The 22,275-nt window shown below is 40.0% G+C and overlaps 2 protein-coding genes and 1 pseudogene across 3 annotated transcripts in view; 2 read left to right on the top strand and 1 right to left on the bottom strand.

Annotated features, from left to right (window-relative positions):
* The window catches only part of KNL1 (kinetochore scaffold 1), a 77,278-nt gene extending 70,497 nt beyond the window's left edge, over window positions 1–6,781 (top strand). The window contains exons 22-26 of one of the 2 annotated variants that reach the window (XM_044229588.1): window positions 885–953; window positions 1,983–2,092; window positions 2,733–2,851; window positions 4,221–4,343; window positions 5,093–6,781. In XM_044229588.1, the coding sequence (XP_044085523.1) occupies window positions 885–953; window positions 1,983–2,092; window positions 2,733–2,851; window positions 4,221–4,343; window positions 5,093–5,222 (551 nt within the window). In that variant the 3' untranslated portion in view covers window positions 5,223–6,781. Of the gene's footprint in view, window positions 1–884; window positions 954–1,982; window positions 2,093–2,732; window positions 2,852–4,220; window positions 4,344–5,092 lie in introns of those variants that run through there. The other variant, XM_044229589.1, reaches the window with a different exon arrangement.
* Window positions 6,782–11,957: 5,176 nt separating this feature from the next.
* LOC122894804 lies at window positions 11,958–12,108 on the bottom strand (annotated as a pseudogene).
* A 1,861-nt stretch (window positions 12,109–13,969) lies between these two features.
* RAD51 (RAD51 recombinase) overlaps window positions 13,970–22,275 on the top strand; it is a 29,017-nt gene continuing 20,711 nt past the window's right edge. The window contains exons 1-2 of the mRNA XM_044231895.1: window positions 13,970–14,248; window positions 20,357–20,459. Coding sequence (XP_044087830.1) covers window positions 20,373–20,459 — 87 coding nt within the window. The 5' untranslated portion in view covers window positions 13,970–14,248; window positions 20,357–20,372. The remainder of the gene's footprint in view (window positions 14,249–20,356; window positions 20,460–22,275) is intronic.

The raw sequence follows: 22,275 nt of genomic DNA, 5'->3' as shown, positions 1-22,275 counted from the left end.
GTCAAAAGAATCCAAATTTGAGAGACAGGAGATAACTCTAGAATTTGGAGGAGGAAAGCTCTCCTGGCTACTCACTAACCTAATGCTAAAAGCATAAATCATTTTCACTGTATTTGTAGAAAGATAGTATGAAGAGATCATAGTCATTTTTTTATATGGTGCCTGAAAATAGTGTCTTTGCACAAAAGTTAGGAGTCAAGGAGGAGGCCTTGCTAAATTTACAATAAATGTACTATACCTTAAATTTCCTTCAAAGACTTGCCAGTAAATGTAGTTCAGCAATCTCAGGGGAGCCTTTACCATTATTCTTACCAAGGAATAATATGATTCAAGAATACACCTTTAGGAGAACCTGGGTAGCCTAGTTGGTTAGGCATCTGCCTTTGGCTCAGGTCCTGGTCTCGGGATCTTAGGATTGAGCCTTACATCGGGCTCCCTGCTCAGCAGAGAGCCTGGCTCTCCCTCTCTCTTCCCCTTACCCTACTCATGCGGGCACACGCTCTCATTCTTAAATAAAATCTTTAAAAAAAGACACCTCTTTAATTGCCTATATAAGGAAAAAAAAAAAACCCTGCTACCCAGAAATAGTAGGATTCTAAAGTACTGAGTTGTATGTGGCTTAAAATCAGAAAATAAAAAGAAATAATGGGGTGTCTGGGTGGCTCAGTCAGTTAAGCATCCCATTCGATTTCAGCTCAGATCATGAGATACAGCCCTGTGTGGGGCTCTGCACTCAGCATGGCCTCTACTTGTCCCTTCCTCCCTCTACTCCTCCTTCTCCCCTACCCCTGCCTGGCTTTTATAGGTGTATACTCTCTCTCTCAAATAAGTAAATTAGTAAACAAACAAACAAACAGTGCTACTCTTATTCTGGTTCTTTCTAGTTGGTCTCCCTTTCCTGGACAAGGCTTATAGGAAGATTGTTGACCTGAATTTTCAATCTCTGTTGGATGGTAAGTTCAAACACTTATCCACTAAAAATGTGTTGAATATTTACAAGTATAATTTGCTCCTTGAGAACTCTTTCATATACAAAGTAAATATAAACAATAATAATAATAATAATTTGTCCTTAGAAATGTGTACTAGACATAAAATTTCTTGGATAATGTTCTAAATGTTGGGTAGGATTTTAAAGAAACTATTTTTTAAAATATTACTAGATTTTAAGCAATGATTAATGATAACTATTTCCATAATTCAAAAATTACCATTCTGAGTATTTATTCTATATCAAGCAGTTGTATTACTTATATCAACACTTTGAAGTAAGTATTTCTTGTTTTATAAATGGGCAACTATAGCTCAAAAGAAGTAAGCGTGTTTAGGATCCCTCAGGTTGTAAGGGGAGTCAGGATTTAAACTCATTTGTGTCATATTAAACTTATGGTTTTAAGCAAGCTCTATTCCATATATGATAAAGGCTTGAGTATTTATAAGAATGTCTGTGGAGCACCTGGGTGGCTCAGTTGGTTAAGCATCTGCCTTTGGCTCAGGTCATGATCCCAGGGTTCTGGGACCGAGTCCTGCATCAGGCTCCTTGCTCTGTGGAGAGCCTGCTTCTCCTTCTCCCAATCCCCTGCTTGTGCTCTCTCTGTCAAATAAATAAAATCTTAAAAAAAAGTCTATGTGCACTATATACACATTGATATATGTGCTTGAAAATAAAATGGAGAGGATACTTAAATACCTAGTAGTTTTTTTTTTAAGGTTTTATTTATTTATTCAACAGAGAGAGAGATCACAAGTAGGCAGAGAGAGAGAGAAGAGGAAGCAGACTCCCTGCTGAGCAGAGAGCCCGATGTGGGACTCCATCCCAGGACCCTGAGATCATGACCTGAGCCGAAGGCAGCGGCTTAACCCACTGAGCCACCCAGGCGCCCATTAAATACCTAGTAGTTTGAAGTTATTTCTAGCTTATGTGTATAAGATATTTGAAAATAAGTAATACCCTGTTTTGATTTGTTTTTTTCCTTCCTCAGAGGATCAAGCTCCTCCTTCTTCCCGTTTAGTTCATAAGCTTATTTTCCAGTACATTGAGGAACAAGAATCCTGGAAGAAAAAATGTACAACACAACATCAAGTACCTAAGGTAAATCTGATTGAAATATTTTAAAGGAAAGTTATGTTATCTGTCCCAAAAAACAGAACTGAAATGTTAAGTATATAACATTAGATCCTGAAACTATAAAAATATTGTTTAACTTCAAGAGATTCTTTATAAAAGAGCCACTAAAGGAAGTGGTAACATGGCCAAGTGGTCTAAAAAAGCCATTAAAGGGGCGCCTGGGTGGCTCAGTGGGTTGGGCCTCTGCCTTCGGCTTGGGTCGTGATCTGAGGGTCCTGGGATCGAGCCCCGCATCCAGCTCTCCGCTCGGCGGGGAGCCTGCTTCCCCCCAACCACCTCTGCCTGCCTGTGATCGATCTCTCTCTCCGTGTCAAATAAATAAATAAATCTTTAAAAATAAAAAAATAAAAAAGCCATTAAAAATTGAAATGTTTGGGGCACCTGGGTGGCTCAGTGGGTTAAAGCCTCTACTTTCGGCTCGGGTCATGATCCCAGGGTGCTGGGATCGAGCCCCGCATCTGGCTATCTGCTCCGCAGGGAGCCTGCTTCCTTGTCTCTCTCTCTCTCTGCCTACCTGCGATCTCCCTCTGTCAAATAAATAAATAAAATCTTTAAAAAAAAAAATTGAAATGTTTTCATAATTTTTCTCCCAATTTTTTCCTAGATGCTTCAAGAAGTCTCACTGGTAGTGAGCCATTGTAGACTCCTTGGAGAGGAAATTGAGTTTTTAAAGAGATGGGGACCAAATTATAACCTAATGAACATAGATGTGACTAATACTGAGTAAGTATATTAGTTCCCCAGGGCTGCCATAACAAAGTACTACAAACTGAGTGGCTTAAACAACCACAGTTTATTGTTCACAGCTCTGGAGGCTAGAAGTCTGAGATCAAGAACTTAGCAGGGTTGGTTCTTTCCAAGGAGCTGTGAGGGAGAGTCTATTCCATGACCGTCTCCTATGTTCTAGTGATTTGCTGGCATACCTTGGCTTTAAATACATAATCCTAGTATCTGCTTTCATCTTCACATGATGTGCTTCTTGTGTGCATGTTTGTGTCCGAATGTCCCCTTTTTTTCTTTTTTTTTTTTTTTAAAGATTTTATTTATTTATTTGTCAGAGAGAGAGGGAGAGAGAGAGAGCACAGGCAGACAGAGAGGCAGGCAGAGGCAAAGGGAGAAGCAGGCTCCCTGCCGAGCAAGGAGCCCGATGTGGGACTCGATCCCAGGACGCCAGGATCATGACCTGAGCCGAAGGCAGCTGCTTAACCAACTGAGCCACCCAGGCGTCCCCGAATGTCCCCTTTTTATAAGGACACCAATCATTTTGGGTTAGGACACCATCTCACTCCAGTAAGACCTCATCTTAACTAATTAAATCTTCAGTTACCTTATTTTCAAAATAAGGTCACATTCTGAGATACTGGAGGTGAGGGTTTTAACATGGATGGCAGGAGGGGACATAGGTCAACCTGTAACAGTAAATAATGAGTAAAAAATGTATTAAAGGGACACCTAGGTGGCTCAGTGGGTTAAGCCTCTGCCTTCGGCTCAGGTCGTGATCTCAGGGTCCTGGGATCAAGCCCCGTGTGGGGCTCTCTGCTCAGCGGGGAGCCTGTTTCCTCCCTCTCTCTCTGCCTGCCTCTGCCTACTTGTAATCTCTCTCTCTCTCTATCAAATAAATAAATAAAATATATTTTTAAAATGTATTAAAAATGATTTAATGAGTTTTATGGCCAACAATGAAAATGATACTAGTAATAATAATCTTTGTTCCAGATTTTTTAAAAAAGATTTTATTTATTTATTTGACAGAGATCACAAGTAGGCAGAGAGGCAGGCAGAGAGAGAGGAAAGGAAGCAGGTTCCCCACTGAGCAGAAAGTCTGATGTGGGGCTCGATCCCAGGACCCTGGGATCATGACCTGAGCCGAAGGCAGAGGCCTTAACCCACTGAGCCACCCAGGCGACTCTGTTCCAGATTTTTTACCCACTGTCCATTTAATAAGGACAAGTAAATAATGTACCATCTAAGTTTCACATACAAGTATAAAAGGAAAATGTATTTGTTTCACTCTGTTTTTTGTTTTATATTTTTAATTGAGGATCTTGTCTTTTATAGATTGAGACCTTTTTTTTTTTTTTTTTTTTTTTAGATTGAGACTTTTATTCTCCAGCTCTACAGCATTTGCAAAATTTGAGATAACTTTGCCTCTCTCAGTCCATTTTCCAACTGTCCCATTACCATTCTCCATTCAAAATCACCTTGGAAACATTGGGTAAGTAAAGAGCCAGCAGGATAGGGCTCCTGAGTACTTTTTTACCTATGTTATATCATTTGAAGGAACTCTCAAAGTGGTCAGAAATAATGTATACCATTTTTGGATATACCAGTAATGGATAATCCATAGTGAGTGCCAGTTGTCACTTCTGACTTCATTTTGAAAAATTTGTTCTCTTAAAGTCAGTGGCCTTCATTTCTAGTTCCAGTGGATGCTGGAGATAATTGGTCTATTCTTTTATACTTGCTCTACTTTTGAATACTCTTAACCTAAAACGGGAATGAAGAAGGGAGAAAAATGGGCATAAGCTTAGCCCAGATCATATATAAATAACTCCTATGGACTTAAAAACAGAATAATCACATAATCACTTAATAATCACTTAAAAAGTTGTGTAATCATAATGCTTCTGTAACCAGATATAATAATATTTCATTCCGACTATATATTTTGTGAATTTTTAGACACACTGCTGACAGTTTTTAAGATAGTAGAGTTTAGAATACACCCACCTCAAATCCATTGCCCAACAGTTGATATTTTTAGCTAAGTCAAGATACCTCATAGTTCATAAAGGATTGCTCTTTGGCCTTGTTTTTGGAATCTCAGTTCCTGTTGGACAGGCTATTTCTAGAAATGCCTATCTATGCTTTCTAAGAGACTCAGAGACCATACCCAAAAACATGAATTCCAATGAAATGGAGGTAAGCTTACAGAAAAATTAATGAAACTTTTGTTCTTTCCAGCCAAGATGAAATCACTGCAATTCTATCTAAAGTACCACTGGAGGACAACTACCTAAAGAATGTAGTCAAGCAAATTTACCAAGATCTGCTTCAGGACTGCCATTTCTACCACCAGATGCATGGACTATAGCTAGAAGAGCCAAGCACAGTGCACTTCAAAATGATATTATGTCAGCTTATCTATCTCTGCTTAATTTTTGTCTTTAGGTCCCAGAAAGAAGACTAGTAAAATTCCTTCTGATGACGTTACAGTTAATTTGTATGCTTAGTTTTTAAATCTCTGCAGTCAGGAATGATGGATCGCCTCAAACAGCATATTATCAAACTGCCAATCTTTTTACAAGAGGTTTAAATAGTAGAACACTTAGGGAAAATTTCTTCTAATTAAAGTTGTGCCCTCTGCTATAGAACAAGCCCTAAGAAGTAACTTAAGTATAAGAAGAGCTGTCACCAGTAACAAAAACATTAACCATTTCCTCATATACAGAACTATGATTTTTAAGTTGCCTGGCTTCTGTCTACCAGATATTTCTGGAATAGAGATATATCTGTCTACAAACTATTCATCCTTTTTTTTCTCCATTCCAGAAATGTTAAGAAAAAGCAATAGCCCTCAGCTATTCAAATGGTTGCCATCTTTTCTTGAGGACGTTGCCTTCTTTTATTATATAATGTCTATCAGTGTTTTCTTATGTATAGTTTTGTAGAGAAAGTTAATTCATTGTGGCTCAGTACATATATGTAATTTTTTTTTTTTGTATATTTTTGATGTAGCAAGGAGATATATATAGAAATATGTAGCGCTGTATAGAGAGATACTCTTCTGTCTGGGCAGTTTCCATCTTTCTGAAGGATGCTTTACACCAAGATTCTCAGTCTCTTTCTATTAAATAATGGTACTTCAAACAATATCACATTTGAAACTACCAGTTTTGTCAATTCTGGCAGTAGTAATGAATTTAATGTGAATATTTGTTTCTCAAGCCATACACAAATATAAGCATATTCATTGATACTGAATGATCAGTATTATCTTTGAGATAGATAAATATGAGAAAACTTCAACCCAAACTTTATTCAAATCCTAATCATGATAAATTTTGTTTCTTTTATATCTAATTCTAAAGTATATATGTATTTTTAAACTAATTCATCTTAACATTTTGCTTTATACTTTAGGATCAGGTTAAAGTCCTATAGGTCCCATGAATATTATCTTCGCTCTTGAATTGGCTTTTACTTCTGAGCCTTTGGTCAAGAAGATCACATGGTCCTTTAAGCTTCAAAAGTCAACATAAAATTTATTTTCCATAAAAATCAAGATGATGTTCTTTATTTCCATGAACTTCTTGAAAAACTTTTAAAGTCACCAATATTGTCTGTTTTCCATGAAATTTAAATTACTTTTCTTAATGGAGTTGTTTCATTTTTTTTCTGTAAACCTGGAAAGTAGAAGTTTTGTTTTGCATTTTGGTAACCTGGTATGGACCAACGCCAGGAATGATTTGGCTTGTAATTATGGTCTCTGCTTCCTGAGTTTGCCTACATAATTGTAATATTTACTTAATTGTTTGCTTTTGTATTTGTTCAAAGGATTGGCTATTTTTATATAATTTTTTGGAAATTGTTCCTTCACTGTTTAAAAGCAGGTTGGTTTTTGCACTATTAAAATAAGTTTATTATAGGAAATCTTTTTAAGCAGTGTCTCTTTATGAAGTGAAGAGGTTTTTTGTTCTTTGTTTTTTACCATATATTCAATAAACATTTGAAGATATACCAAAGAAAGCTCCTTCTAGAATCACCCACTTATTTGAAAACTGAGATAAGATTAAAATATGTCAGGACCTGAGTATAAGAACCAGATACAAACCGCAGTTATTTCTATGTCTATGTCTCTGAAAGACAGTAAAAGAAAACTATTTGAAGTTTCTCAGGAAACTATCATTTCTTTTTTTTTTTTTAATTTTTTAATTTTTTAAATTTCTTTTTAGTGTATCAGAATTCATTATTTATGTACCACACTGTGCTCTATATAATACGTGCCCTCCGTAATACCCACCACCAGGCTCATCCAACCTCCCACCCCCCACCCTTCAAAACCCTCAGATTGTTTTTCAGAGTCCATAGTCTCATGGTTCATTTCCCTGAAACTATCATTTCTATGAGCTAATGGAGTGGTTCTCAAAGCCTAGTCCCTAGACTAGTAGTGTCAGCTTCACCCCAAACCTGCTGAATCAGAAACACTAAGGGTGGGGACCAGTATTCTGTGTTGTGTTTTTTTTCCTTTTCCTTTTTTTTTTTTTTTTAAGATTTCCTTCATTTATTTGACAGATATTCATTTATTTGATAGGGAGAGAGCACAAGTAAGCAGAGTGGCAGCAGAGGGAGAGAGAGAAGCAGGCTTTCTGCTAAGCAAGGGAGCCCAATGTGGGGCTCAATTCCAGGACCCTGGAATCATGACCTGAGCTGCTTAACCAACTGAGTCACCCAGTCTCGGGTTTTTTTCTTTATTTTTTAAAACAACTTCACCGAGGGGCACCTGGGTGACTCATCTATTAGGCCTCTGCCTTCATGATCTCAGGGTCTTAGGGTCAAGCGCCATTTTGGACTCCTTGCTCCATGGGGAGCCTGCTCCTCCCTCACCCTCTGCTGCCACTCTCCCCGCTTGTGCTCTCTCTCTCTCTCTCTGTGTCAAATAAATAAATAAAATCTTAAAAAAAAAAAAACTTCACTGAAATATAATTGACATCATACAATTCACCTATTAAAGTACACAGCTTGGGGAATGCCTCGGTGGCTCAGTCGGTTGGGCATCTGCCTTCGGCTCAGGGCATGATCACATGCCCTGGGATTGAGTCCCACATCAGGCTCCTCACTCAGTGGGAAGCCTGCTTGTCCCTCTGCCTTCTGCTACCCCTGCTTGTGCTCACTTGCTCTCTCTCTCTCTGACAAATAAAATCTTTAAAGTGCATGGTTGGGATACTGGGGTGACTCAGTTAAGCAACTGCCTTTGGCTCAGGTCATGAGCCTGGGATCAAGCCCTAAGCTGGGCTCCTTGCTCAGTGGGGAGCCTGCTTCTCCCTCTCCTGCCTACTGCTCCCGCTGTTTATGCACGCACGCTTGTGCTCTCTCTTGTTATCTCTCTCACTGTCAAATAAATAAAATCTTACAAAAAATAAAATATTTAAAAAGTGGTATATATACATAAAGGAATACTACTCAACTATCAAAAAAAAGAAACCTTACCATTTGCAATGACATGAATGGAACTAGAGGGTATTATGCTAAGCGAAATAATCAGAGAAAGACAATTATATGATCTCATTTGTGGAATTTAAGAAACAAAACAGGATCATAATGGAAGAGAGGAAAAGTTAAAACAAGAAATCAGAGTGAGACAAACTGTAAGAGACTCTTAATTATAGGAAACAAACTAGAGGGTTTCTAGGGGGGATGGAGATAGTGGGATAGGATAACTGGGTGACAGACATTAAAGAAGGCTCATGAGGGGTGCCTGGGTTGGTCAGTGGGTTAAAGCCTGTGCCTTCAGCTCAGGTCATGATCTCAGGGTCCTGGGATCAAGCCCTGCATCGGGCTTTCTGCTCAGCAGGGAGCCTGCTTCCCTCTCTCTCTGCCTGCCTCTCTGCCTACTTGTGATCTCTGTCTGTCAAATAAAGAAATAAAATATTGAAGAAAAAAAAAGGGCACGATGTAATGAGCAATGGGTATTAGACTGATGAATCACTAACCTCTACCTCTAAAACCAATAGTATGTTATATGTTAATTGAATTTAGATTTTAAAAAATGAAACTGTGATAGTTGTTTGCCAAATTTCCTCCTAACTTACCATTTTATTTGACTTCATTTATTATAGGTTTTGCCATTTAGAGTTTTAAAGATATGTAGTCAAATGTATCAATATTTTCTTTTATGACTTATGAGTTTGTGTTATATTTAGATTATCCCTACAGTAAAATCGATGATTTCTCTTAGAACTTTTATGGTTTACTATTTTACATTTATGTCTTTAAATCGATTGGGAATTTATCCTAACAAAGGTTAAGGATCCAAATTATTTTTTTTTCTAGATGGCTATGTGGCTACCCCAGCACCATTTAATAAATAGGCTATTTTCCCCACTGATTTGGAATGCTTTTTTTTTTATCATATACTAGATTTCTCTACCTATTCATATCTGAGTGCGGTAGGCAAAGTAGTAGACACCACCCCGCCCCGCCGCACCCAGATGTCCACATCCCAAAACCTGTGAATGTCACTTTACATGGCGGTAGGAACTCTGCAGAGCTTTTGAAGGATCTTGGCATGGGGAGACTATCTTGGATTAGCTGGGTAGGCCCAATGTAATCACAAGGTTTTTTAATAAGAGGAAGGCAGGATGTCAGAGTTGGAGAAGGAGATGTGATCATGGAAATAGATCAGAGTGTTGACTTTGATGAGGGAAGAAGGGACCTTGAGCCAAAGAATTTGTATACCTCTAGAGACTGGAAAAGGCAAGGAACAGATTTTCTCCTAGAACCTCCTGAAGGGACACAATTCTGTCAACACCTTGCTTTTAACTCATTAGGAATTCTGATCTCCAGAATTGTTAAGATGATACATTTTTTTAAAGCCATATATTTGTGGTAATTTGTTACAGCAGCAACAGGAAACTAAGACACTGATTAAACTGTTCTGTTCTATTGACCTATGTTATTGTAAAAGTCCTTTGTAATTTTTATAGTTTTTTGTTTGTTTGTTTGTTTGTTTTTTGAGGAGAGAGTTGGGGAGGGGCGCGGGAAAGGGAGAGAGAGAATCTTAAGCAGGCTCCACACTTAGCACAGAGTCCAGCACAGGACTCCATCTCATGGCCCTGAGATTATGACCTGAGCCAAGATCAAGAGTGAGATGCTTAACCTACTAAGCCACCCAGATGGCCCTGTAATTATTACAGTTTCATAATATGTTTTAACATCTGGTCATTTCAGGCCCTTAGGTTTTCCTAGCTCTTCTTGCTTTTTTATTTTATCATATAAAGGTAAGAACTAGCTTGTTTTCTTCCCCAAAAACTCTTAATGTAATTTGTACTGAAATCACGTTATATTAAATTTAATGAACAGCTCATCGACAATTGATATCTTTAAGATATGAGTCTTCCCCATATACTTTTTCTTTTTTGTGTCCTTTGTTAATATCTTAAAATTTTCTTTATATAGGATGGGCACTTATTAGATTTATTCCAAGGCATTTTATATTTTTGTTACAACTTTTCAATTATCATAATAAAAACAAGATAAATTCAAACCGACAGTGCAAATAATATACAAAAGAATACAGATGAAGGCAAAGTCATCCAAAATATCACTAGTAAACATCCTTCCACATACTAGGTTTTCTTAGCCATAAAGGGAAATGTCTATTGGGTAGGCAACTAATGGTGATTGCCGTGAAGTGCATTGGGATTTCTGTTGTGAATTCATTGATGTTGATGAATTTTCAACTTTATAATTTTGAGCCTTCTCTGGGAGGATGGTTTTAGAGATTTTTCCATAAAGATCCTGAACATTTTTTTTTAAAAGATTATTTATTTATTTGACAGACAGAGATCACAAGTAGGCAGAGAGGCAGGCTCCCTGGTGAGCAGAGAGCCTGATGTGGGGTTCGATCCCAAGACCCTGGGATCATGACCGGAGCCGAAGACAGAGGCTTTAACCAATGAGCCATCCAGGCACCCCCTGAACATTTTTTTTTTAAAGATGATCCTGAACATTTCTAAAAGTGTATTCCTAGACACTTATGGTTTTTGTTACAACTGTGAGTAGGATCATTTTCCATTATATTGTCTAATTAGTTATTAAGACTTAATAAGGTGCTGATCTTTTTATATTTTCATAATTTGTTACACTAATGTACTTTCTTATTGTCCCTTAAACTATCCAGGTATATAATCATATCTGTAAATCTTTCTGAACACTTACATCTTTTTTTATTATCTTGAATTATTACACCCTGTGACATTTCCTAAACAATAGTAAATAATAGTAGCAATAGACAATTTTCTTTGTTTCTTTTTTACATAAGTAATCTCTATACACAACGTGGAGCTCAAACTCACAGCCTATAGCCCCGAAATTAAGTCATGTGCTCCTCATACTGAGCCAACCAGGAGCCCCAGTTCTTGGTTTTAATGAAAGTATTTCTAACATTTCACAAGTAAACAAACAAAAGCAGCTTGTTTGGAGTATCTGCTTTTTTCTTGATCATGCTAAGGAAGCATCCAATTCCTTTCTCCCATTTTCCCCATTAATGAGGAATTAATGCCAAATTTTATTGCTTTTTCAAAATGAAATTAACCATATGGGTTTCTCCTTGACCTGTTAAAGTGGTCAATTATAAGATTTCCCCATACTGGATCATCCTTGCACTACTCAATTGGATCACTTGGACAAGACAGTGGGTTTCCCTTCCGGATTTCCCATTCTATGCTCCAGGTTGACTGTGCCAGGAAATTATTATCCTTGAGACAAAAGGTTAGAGTTCTCATGATTAAGTTTTTTTTTTTTTTTTTTACTAGAGGTTACCTCTTTGAGATTTCAAATAGGTCACTGGACATAATCTAGGATATATCAAAACTTTTCCACTACGCACTTAAACATATTCATATTGATTGCTAACTTAACTGTTAACAAGAACACTAGTTTGTCTTATTTCCAAATGTTTAGTGTGTTGTCTTGGAAGAAAAGAACGGAAAACTACTCAAACTGGTTTAAGCAGAAGAAATGGGAGATTTATTGGCATTTAGGAGTATTTCTTTTTTTTTTTTTTAGGAGTATTTCATAGATCTCGAGAATAGTAAGCACTGCTGGGCTCCTGAGAAATTGGAAAGATTTGAAAAACATTTTAAAATTGTTCCTTTCTGTCTCATTCTCTCTCACTTTCTTGGTCTCTTAATTTCAATTAGCAATAATCGCGCCTCGGATAAACCTCATTGGCTACAATACTGCCACTGCGCAAAGCTTGGGTCTCTTAATTTCTTAGTCTTCCTATAAAAGGGGTTTCTCTGGTTTGACAACACACAGTCACAGGAATTTGATTTTAATGAAAGGTCAAAGTCACATGTGATTTCATTCAACCAAGAGGGGTTTGCAGATGCTCAAAGGAAAGGGTGTGAAGGGGAGGTAAATGTGGGTATATTTGGGGGCGCCTGGGTGGCTCAGTGGGTTAAGCCTCTGCCTTCCGCTGAGGCCATGATCTCAGGGTTCTAGGATCGACAGCCCCCCACGCCCCAGTGAGGCTCTCTGCTCAGCAGGGAGCCTGGTTCCCCCTTTCTCTGTCTTTCTGCCTACTTCTGATTTCTCTCTGTCAAATAAAATCTTTTTTTTTTTAAGTGGGTATATTTGGTATGGCAGTTACTATTATCCCCAGGTACTATTTATATAATTACTGTTAGGTTGAGTCTGCCTCCAGAATGCTTTCTGAATCTGTTCTGTCAATGATCAAACTCAAGGAAGCCTTCATCCCTTGTCCAAAATATTGCAAGAACTTCCTGACAGTTTTTGCTATCTTTACTCTTTTCTGAAATCTGTCATTGTCACAAGACAACGGTGGGAGGATTGAATAAAAACTTCATGAACTTTAAAGCATCCCACAAAGATAAAGTAGTGGTGGGGGAAAAAACAGATCATAGGAGTCTTCTCCTTAAAAATTTTCAATGATGGGGGGGTGGGAGGTAGGGGTACCAGGTGGTGGGTATTATAGAGGGCACGGCTTGCATGGAGCACTGGGTGTGGTGGAAAAATAATGAATAATGTTTTTCTGAAAATAAATAAATTGGAAAAAAAATTTTTTTCAATGATTTCCCCATTAACTAAAGAATAAAGATTAAAGCTCCACACATGGTCATAACTTTCTTCATAACTTGAACTAAATATTTTTTTTAAAGATTTTATTTATTTATTTGACAGAGAGAGATCACAAGCAGGCAGAGAGGCAGGCAGAGAGAGGGGGAAGCAGGCTCCCCGCCGAGCAGAAAGCCCGATGTGGGGCTCCATCCCAGACCCTGAGACCATGACCTGAGCCGAAGGCAGAGGCCTAAACCACTGAGCCACCCAGGTGCCCCACTTGAACTAAATATTAACTTCACACTATCCGCGCCTCCAGGACTCTTTTCCTCCCTCATCAGACAATACTATGGCTTGACCACGTCGTTAAATTCCATGCCCATACTGTTCTATATGGTTATGTCCTCCATCTCCTCTTCTTTGCCCAGGAAACCCCATTCACCCTTTAAAACCAGAATCATAGGTCAAACTTTCCAGAAAACTATGAGAAGGTAATCATGTCTTCTTCCTCTTGCAAATCTCTAGCAAATTACCAAGACATGACTAGTATTTCAGGCATTTTCTCCCCTTCACTAGCTCTGTTTTCCAGTTTCATCTGTCTACTCGAACATCCTCGGCTCTACCACATCCAGAGACCTGAAAAACGTCAGGCTGCAGGAATTTGACATGACGAAGTCGGAAGCTCAGAGCAAACACAGGCTTAGATACTTTGGAAGCAAATCGACAACACCTCTGTAATGCCAGGCTTTTCCGCAGAGAGGCTGAGGCGCTAAAAACGCCAGGCGCCCGCGGTGCATACTGGGAGTTGGAGTCTCCGGCCGACCCCACTACCTCTTGGAAGTTGTAGTCCTTCGTCAGGTGAAAGAGAAGACTTTGGCGACTTCCAAATTGTGAATTAGTTCTTAGGGGTAAACGGAAAAGAGAACTCCTTGACATCATGCAACATCAAGATCCTTGGGCCCACCTCCCGCTCTCGAGCCGCGGCAGGGCGGGCTAGACTGTGGCACCGAGGTGGGCGGGGAGACGTTACGTTGACGCTGGCGTGACCCTTCCGGTGCATTTGGCGGGATCTCCGAAAGCTGCCGGGCGGGGAGAGTTGTGCGGCCACTCTTCGTCTGAGGAGAACTAACGCTCCCTGGGGGAGGTAGTTGGGACCTAAAACTCGCGTGGGTTGTGTGCAGGAGGCCAGCCCAAGGGAGTAGAGAAGTTAGCAGCAAGGAGGGCGTCTGGAATCCGTCCGGGGTCGGTCGCGGACCAGACCAGCGGACAGAAGTCGGAGCGTGCAGCCCTCCCGAGTGAGAAGCGCTGCGGACCGAGGTGAGTGTGAGGTGTAGACCTGGTCCCTTTCTATGTCGGGGTACGTCCCCACATTAACCCGACCGGGCCAGTGGTCTGGCCGCCGGCTTATGCGCCCCTCTGCGCCGCATGAGAAAGCGGAGTTGACGCGGCGGAGCAGGGGCATGCCTGGGCCCAGCCCACCGTCAGAGCTGGTTGTGGCGAAAACAAGCGGTCCCCCAGGCTCCAGAGCTGGGAGGAACCTAGAACCCTTCATTTCCAACACCCATTTTATGGGCGGGGGCGAGAAGGCCGAGATCCAGAGGGGTGTACCAATTTAATGTCCCAGCTGTTTTTGTCAGAGCCAGGGTTTCCGGATTTTTGGTCAGTCCACTTTCCATTACTCCGTGCTTTGCTTACCAAGTACCCGCCTCCAGTTTCCTCAAAGGTGTTTTCATTGCCTAATGCGGAAGACTGTTCACGTGATACCTAGGGACTCCTCTCCAGTGAGGTTTCGTTGTTGTTTTTTTTTAACTTCTAAAGTGTAGTGTAATATGCATATAGAAGATGCACAGATCAGAAGTGTATAGAGCTCTGAATTATTTCAAAGAGAATATACCTATGTAATGACTACTCGGGTCAATAAATAGAATGTTGTCGGCATCCCAGAAACTTCCCTTGTTCCCACTCTAGTATGAACCTTTTTCTACCCAGAGGTAACCGCTCTACTGACTTCTAACATCATTGACTAAATTTGCCTTTGTTTGAATTTTGTATAAGTGATACTGATTATATTTTTGTGTCTGGTTTTGCTCAACATTCTTTCTGTAGATTCATGCATATCTTTGTATAGTTCTTTTTTGTTGCCATATTGGATCCCTTCTTCTTTCTGCCTATGGTGGACATTTGGTTGGTTTCTAGTTTCTGACTTTTTAAAAAAATATTTTATTTATTTATTTGACAGAGAGAGAGAGAGATCACAAGTAGGCAGAGAGACAGGGGGAAGCAAGCTCCCCGTGGAGCAGAGAGCCGGATGCAGGTCTCAGTCCCAGGACCCTGAGATCATGACCTGAGCGGAAGGCAGAGACTTAAGGCAGAGACTTAACCCACTGAGCCACCCAGGCGCCCCTAGTTTCTGACTTTTAAAAGGAGAAAGGCTGCTGAGAACATTCCTATGTATATTTTGGTGCACATGTGTCTGCTTTTCAGTTAGTTAGTAATACAGTGTTGAAATTCCTGGGTGGTAGCATTTGTTTATATTCAACTTCCACCTTTGTTTATTTACTTTTGTTAAACATTTGATTTATTTGTCAGAGAGCATAAGCAGGGGGTGCGGCAGAGGGGGAGTGAGAAGCAGGCTCTCAGCTGAGCAAGGACATTGTATCCCAGGGCCCTGGGATCACAACGCAAGCAGAAGGCAGGTGCTTACCCAACTGAGCCACCCAGTTTACATTTAATGCCAGTTTACTAAAGTATAAATTTACATTCAGACCAGCAGTGTATGAATGCTTAGTTGTTACATTCAGACCATCAGTGTATGAATGTTTAGTTGTTTCACATGCTTGCCAACACTTGATGTTGTTGATCTTTTTAATTTTATCTATTTTGGTGGCATATAGAAATAACCTCATGGTTTTAATTTTCCTGATAATCAGGTTGAGCTTTGTTGGTTCATATGTTTATTGTTCATGTTTGTTTGGCTTTTTTTTTTTTTAAGATTTTATTTATTTATTTGACAGACAGAGACCACAAGTAGGCAGAGAGGCAAGCAGAGAGGGGGAAGCAGCCTCCCTGATGAGCAGAGAGCCAGATGTGGGGCTTGATCCCAGGACCTTGGGATTATGACCTGAGCCAAAGGCAGAGGCTTAATCCACTGAGCCACCTAGGCACCCCTGTTGGTTCATATGTTTACTAGATATCTTCTATCCTAAAGTCATTTCTCAGATCTGTTTTTCTATTGAGTCGTTCTTTCTTGCTGATTTGAAGTTATATATATATATATATATATATATACACAAAATTTTTTTAAGAATTTATTTATTTAGGGGCTCCTGGATGGGTTAAGCCGCTGCCTTCGGCTCAGGTCCATGATCTCAGGGTCCTGAGATTGAGTCCCGCATCGGGCTCTCTGCTCAGCAGGGAGCCTGCTTCCCTCTCTCTCTCTGCCTGCCTCTCTATCTACTTGTGATCTCTCTCTGTCAAATAAATAAATAAAATCTTTAAAAAAAAAAAAGTTTTTTTTTTTAATTTATTTGACAGAGAGAGAGAGAGCACAAGTAGACAGAGTGGCAGGCAGAGGGAAAGGGAGAAGCAGGCTCTCTGCTGAGCAAGGAGCCCGACGTGGGGCCCCATCCCAGGATCTTGGGATCCTGACCTGAGCTGAAGGCAGACACTTAACTGACTGAGCCATCCAGGTGCCCCTGAAGTTTTTTATATATTTTAATTATCAGCCTTGTTTGTGTATGTGGTAAATATACTGTAGTTTGACTTTTTTTTTTCTTAGTAGTGTCTTTTGATAGAAGTTCTAAGTTTAAATGTAGTCCAATTTTTCAGTCTTTTCTTTTTTCATTATTGCTTTATGTATCCAGTTCAAAAAATCTTTATCATAAAGTCGTGAGGATATTCACTTATATTCCAAAAGTTTTGTTTTAAGTCTTACATTTAGGTCTGTAATTGAATTGGAAATGGATGGTTCTTCTGTATGTGGGGTGAGGGGGTGGTTTCTTATTCTGTAAGGCTCTCCCATCAACCCAGCACTATTTATTCAAAAGACAATCCTTTCTCCATTACTCTGCAGGTCTGTCTTTTTCATAGATTATGAAGGGAGATATGGGTTTTTTGGTATTTTTTAATTAAATATTTTATTTATTTATTTGACAGAGGGGTAGGGAGCACAACTAGGCAGAGTGGCAGACAGAGGGAGAGGAAGAAGCAGGCTCTCTACTGAGCAGGGAGCCTGATTCCGGGCTTGAACCCAGGACCCTGGGATCATGACCTGAGCCCTCCAGGTTCCCTTATGAAGGGAGATATTTAAATTTAAGTTCCATTCAGGTGATCCTGATATTTAGCACTATCATAGACACACATTATGTTAAATCAGCTATCTAAGAGATGTGCATCTGAACTAATCAACAACAAATGATCATTTCTTAAGAAGACACAGATGGCAAACAGACACATGAAAAGGTACTCAACATCACTAATCAGGGAACTGCAAACCAGAACCACAATGAGGTATCACCTCCCTTCTGTCACAATGGCTAAAATGAAAAAGGTAAGAAATAAGGGATCCTGACTGGTGAGAATGTGGATATAAAGGAACCCTATGAACTGTTGGTGCACTAATTTACATTTAGTGCAGGTTCTATGGAAAACAGTATGGAGGTTCCTCAAAAAATTAAAAATAGAAATACCATGTGATCCAAAATTTCCACTACAGGGTATTTACTCAAAGAAAATGAAAATATTAACTTGAAAAAAATAAAAGCTCCCCAATGATTACTGCAGCATTATTTACAATAGCCAAGATATGAAAGCAACCCAAGTGTCCATCCATACATGAATGGATAAAGGAGATATGGTAGGTATGTATTATATATGTATAATACATACAGTAGAATATTACTCAGCCTGTAAAAAGAATGAGATCTTCCCATTTGCAACAATATGGAGGTACCTAGATGGTAGTATACTAAGTGAAACAAGTCATACAGAGAAAGACAAATACCATATGATTTCATTTGTATGTGGAGTGTAAAAATACAAAAATAAATGAAAGCAGGAACAGACCCATAAATACAGAGAGAACTGATAACTCCCAGAGGGGAGGAAGAGGAACGGGCAAAATGGGTGAAAGTGAGTGAGAGGCACAGACTTCCAGTAACAGAACAAAGGAGTAAAAGTCAAAGTAAAAAAAAAAACCACCAAAAAACAAAGGAGTAAAAGGTACAGCATAGGGAATATAGTCCGTGGTCTTGTGCTGTATGGTGACAGATGGTCACTACACTTGTGGTGAGCATAGCATAACATACAGAGTTATCAGAGCACTATGCTGTACACCTAAAATTAATGTGACATTGTGAATCAACTATACTTTTTTAAAAAGGGAAAAAATGGACCTCTTTTGTCAAGTCTTGAAGGATGGAGATTTCATGAGATTTTAAGTTAAATTTATCCAGATTGGGGCACCTGGGTGGCTAAGTGGTAAAGCCTCTGCCTTCGGCTCAGGTCGTGATCCCGGGGTCCTGGGATCGAGGCCCGCATCGGGCTCTCTCCCTGCTCCGGAGGGAGTCTGCTTCCCTTCCTCTTTCTCTGCCTGCCTCTCTGCCTACTTGTGATCTCTGTCTGTCAAATAAATAAATAAAGTCTTTAAAAATATATATATCCAGATTGTTAAATTGTTCAGATTGTTTTGGTGTGATTTTAATTCATTTGTTCTTGTGAACATTAAGACTTTTTCACTTTTGGGGTGCTAGGGTAGTCCAGTTGGGTAAGCCTCTGACTCTTGGGTTTGGCTGAAGTTATGGTCTCAGAAGCACGAGATCCAGCCCTTTTGGGCTCCACACTAGGCACAGAGCCTGCTTAAGATTCTCCCTCTTCCTCTGCCACTACCCCCTCACCCCTGCCCTGCATTCTCTCTCTCCCCACCCCCAAAAAAAGTTTTGCTCACTTTTACTAACATCTTTGAAGATAATTAAAATTTTTTGTTCTCCATTACTTTCAACCTGAGCAATCTTAACTATCATAATAACCTGACTAGCATTAGGTGTGGGCCTAATGCTCTATGGATTTCAGACTGAGCAGGGTTCTTGAATGTTATTCATTTGTGCATTTTTTAAAAAGATTTTATTTATTTATTTGACAGACAGAGATCACAGGTAGGCAGAGAGGCAGGCAGAGAAGGGGGGGAAACAGGGTTCCTGCTGAGCAGGGCCCAATGCAGTGCTTGATCCCAGAACCCTGAGATTATGACCTGAGCCAAAGGCAGAGGCTTAACCCACTGAGCCACCCAGGCACCCCTCATTTGTGTATTCAGTGGGGTCTGAAATGGATTAAAATGGTAATGTTTAAATTCCAGACATTCCCCCCGCTTTTTTTTTTTTTTTTAAGATTATTTATTTATTTGAGAGAGAGAGAGAGCACACATGCCTGCATGAGCCAGGGGAAGGGCAGAGAGGTAGACTCCCCATTGAGCAGGGATCCTGATGTGGGACTTGATCCTAGGACTCTGGAATCATGATCTGAGCTGAAGGCAGGTGCTTAACCAGCTGAGCCACTCAGGCACCCTAAATTTCACACATTCCTATTGGAAGCAGAATATGTGACTACAAGCTATCATCCTTGGCTGAGATGAGAAGTACTTTCATCTCAGTCTACTGCCTTATCAGGAGTAGAGGCTTATGGGCAGTCATTCAGTACTTTCATTTCACTCCTCTCCCACCACCCCCAAACCCTACTTGCTTGAAGGGAACAATAAAATTGAAACAGTTTAATGAACTTTCACCAGGTTTTGTTTTGTTTTTTTGTTTTTTGTTTTTCAAATTTTAAGTAGAGTCTTGCAAAGTCCGCTTTGGTTTACCAAATACTTTCCAAACACCTAACATTTCATGTATCATGGGGTGTACACAAATTGTACACAAATAAATAACTTGGCCCCTACCTTCAAGGAATGTGAAGCAGGAATGTGAACTGGGGGCATAGTTGGTCTAGTTAAGCTGTGCATCTTTAAGAAGCACACTAGTCCTGGCTCTTCCTAAACTATATCTGATAGAAGTAGCTAGGTGGAGGGAGACCTGGGTAGCTCAGTTGGTTAAGCCAATACATTTGGCTCAGGTCCTGATCCCAGAGTCCTGGGATTGAGTCCCATAGCGGGCTCCTTGCTCAGTGGGGAGCCTGCTTCTCTCTCTGCCTCTGCCTGCCACTCTGCCTGCTTGTGTTCTCTCTCTCTCTCTCTCTAACAAATAAATAAATAAATAAAGTCTTTAAAAACAAAACTGTCTAGTGGAAGGGAAAGCTGGTGAGATATGTTCTTTTTTCCTGCCATGGGGAGGTCAGTGATTAGACCAAAAGACTAACAAGTAATTCTTCAGAGATTTATTTCAGAAGGAACTTTGCAACTCTTAACTTTTTCTGGCCATCTGTGTTTTTCAGTATTGAATGCTGAGTAATGGCTATGCAAATGCAGCTTGAAGCAAATGCAGATACTTCAGTGGAAGAAGAAAGCTTTGGCCCACAGCCTATTTCACGGTTAGAGGTATGTGCTTAGTTGTTAATTTTAGAATTATAATGCTAGATTACAGTCTCCTACCTGTTGGGAGAACTTAGAACATTTTCATAACCATTGATTTATTACCTAAGGTCAAGACCTAAATTAGATTTTTCAAAAGTGTTATCAAGAATCCTGCTGAAAGCCTTAAGATAATTACTAAATATGTCTGGCCGTATCTCTTTTGTTAAGAATTCTCCTCCTACTTTATCATTTTTCTTTCTTAGAATTGGACTGTCAAAAACTAAAAGCCCTAGGATCTCATGGTGCAGTCTTGGTAGAGTCTTTATACTGTTTATGAAATTACAATCCAGAGAATTAGAGTGGCCTAGGACAGCTATGCAGGAAGGGAGAGGAGCATTGTTTCTCCATTGACCCATATCTGTGCTGAAGTTACTAGCAAGACAACTGTTGTGGTCAGGGAGAAGGGCTTGTAGCTATTAAGGTGTAAGTGTCAAGCTCCAATTCAGGACTCTGCACAGACACATCAAGCATCGGACCTGGGCCCTTGCACTATTTCTTCCCATTGTACAGAGGCCCCACATTGTGAATGCTGCAGACATAGGCTAAGAGAAGTAAGAGGGAAAGCAGAGAAAGCCTTTATTCTTCCCTTTACACATATTCCTCTCACCTCAGTAAACTTCAAGACTCTAGCAGAAGTTAATATAAACGGGTTTGTGATAAATATTACAGAGTTCTGGGACGCCTGGGTGGCTCAGTTGGTTGGACGACTGCCTTCGGCTCAGGTCATCATCCTGGATTCCTAGGATCGAGTCCCGCATCGGGCTCCCAGCTCCATGGGGAGTCTGCTTCTCTCTCTGACCTTCTCCTCGCTCATGTTCTCTCTCACTGTCTCTCTCTCAAATAAATAAAATATTAAAAAAAAAATTACAGAGTTCAGCATCATAACTTCTGGTATTATGAGCATCCTTATACCCACACATGCATTTTGCTTATTGCTTAAATATCGATAGGAGAGCTTATTTCTGTGGGCAGACCCTCCCCTCTCAAAAACCCTTCCTAACCCGCAAAAACATACACATTCCACCACTAATATTGTCCCAGCAGTCATAGTTTTGATGGCTAATAAAATCAAAGCTGAATTTGTAATATAGGTAGGAAGAGGTGCATTTGGGTGGTTTATTTTGAGAACTGATATATGAGTCCTTAACCAAAACTAGTTTTTCCCCATTTTCTTTTTTTTTGAATTTTATTTATTTGAGAGAAAGAGAGCATGAGCACAAAGAGGGAGAAGCAGACTCTCCATTGAGCACGGAGCCTGGGATCATGACCTGAGCTGAAGGCAGATGCTTAATTAACTGAGCTACCCAGGCGCCCCAATTTTCCCGCATTTTTAATGTCACTTGTTAGAGTGATCCAGTCATTTTGCTACCCTCGGCTCTGGGGCAGGCTTCTCTGTTTACTCCAGCTTAGAGTCAAACTAACGAACAAAAAACATTTTTTTATTTGTGCTTGATGTAGAAACATTAGAAACAGTGGTTTAAGGTGACTTTTTAGGGCCCAGTGTCTCACGTTTTTGACAGAGGAAGAGAGAGCACAAGTAGGGGAGAGTGCCAGAGGGAGATAGAGAAGGAGACTCCCTGCTGAGCAGGAAGCCTGAGGTGGGGCTCATTCCCAGGACCCTAGAATCATGACTTTAGCCAAAGGCAGACACCCAACCGACTGAGCCCCCCACGCACCCCTCAAAGTTCATTTGGAGTCCTAGTCGTAAAAGATTAAGAGTTACTAGTTTATTCCCAGTGCCTGTGAATTAGTGGTTTAGTCCCAACTCATTATGAGAATA

Source organism: Neovison vison, chromosome 13 (assembly GCF_020171115.1).
Source record: "Neovison vison isolate M4711 chromosome 13, ASM_NN_V1, whole genome shotgun sequence".
NCBI lineage: Eukaryota > Metazoa > Chordata > Mammalia > Carnivora > Mustelidae > Neogale > Neogale vison.
This window is presented reverse-complemented; position numbering and strand designations above follow the sequence as displayed.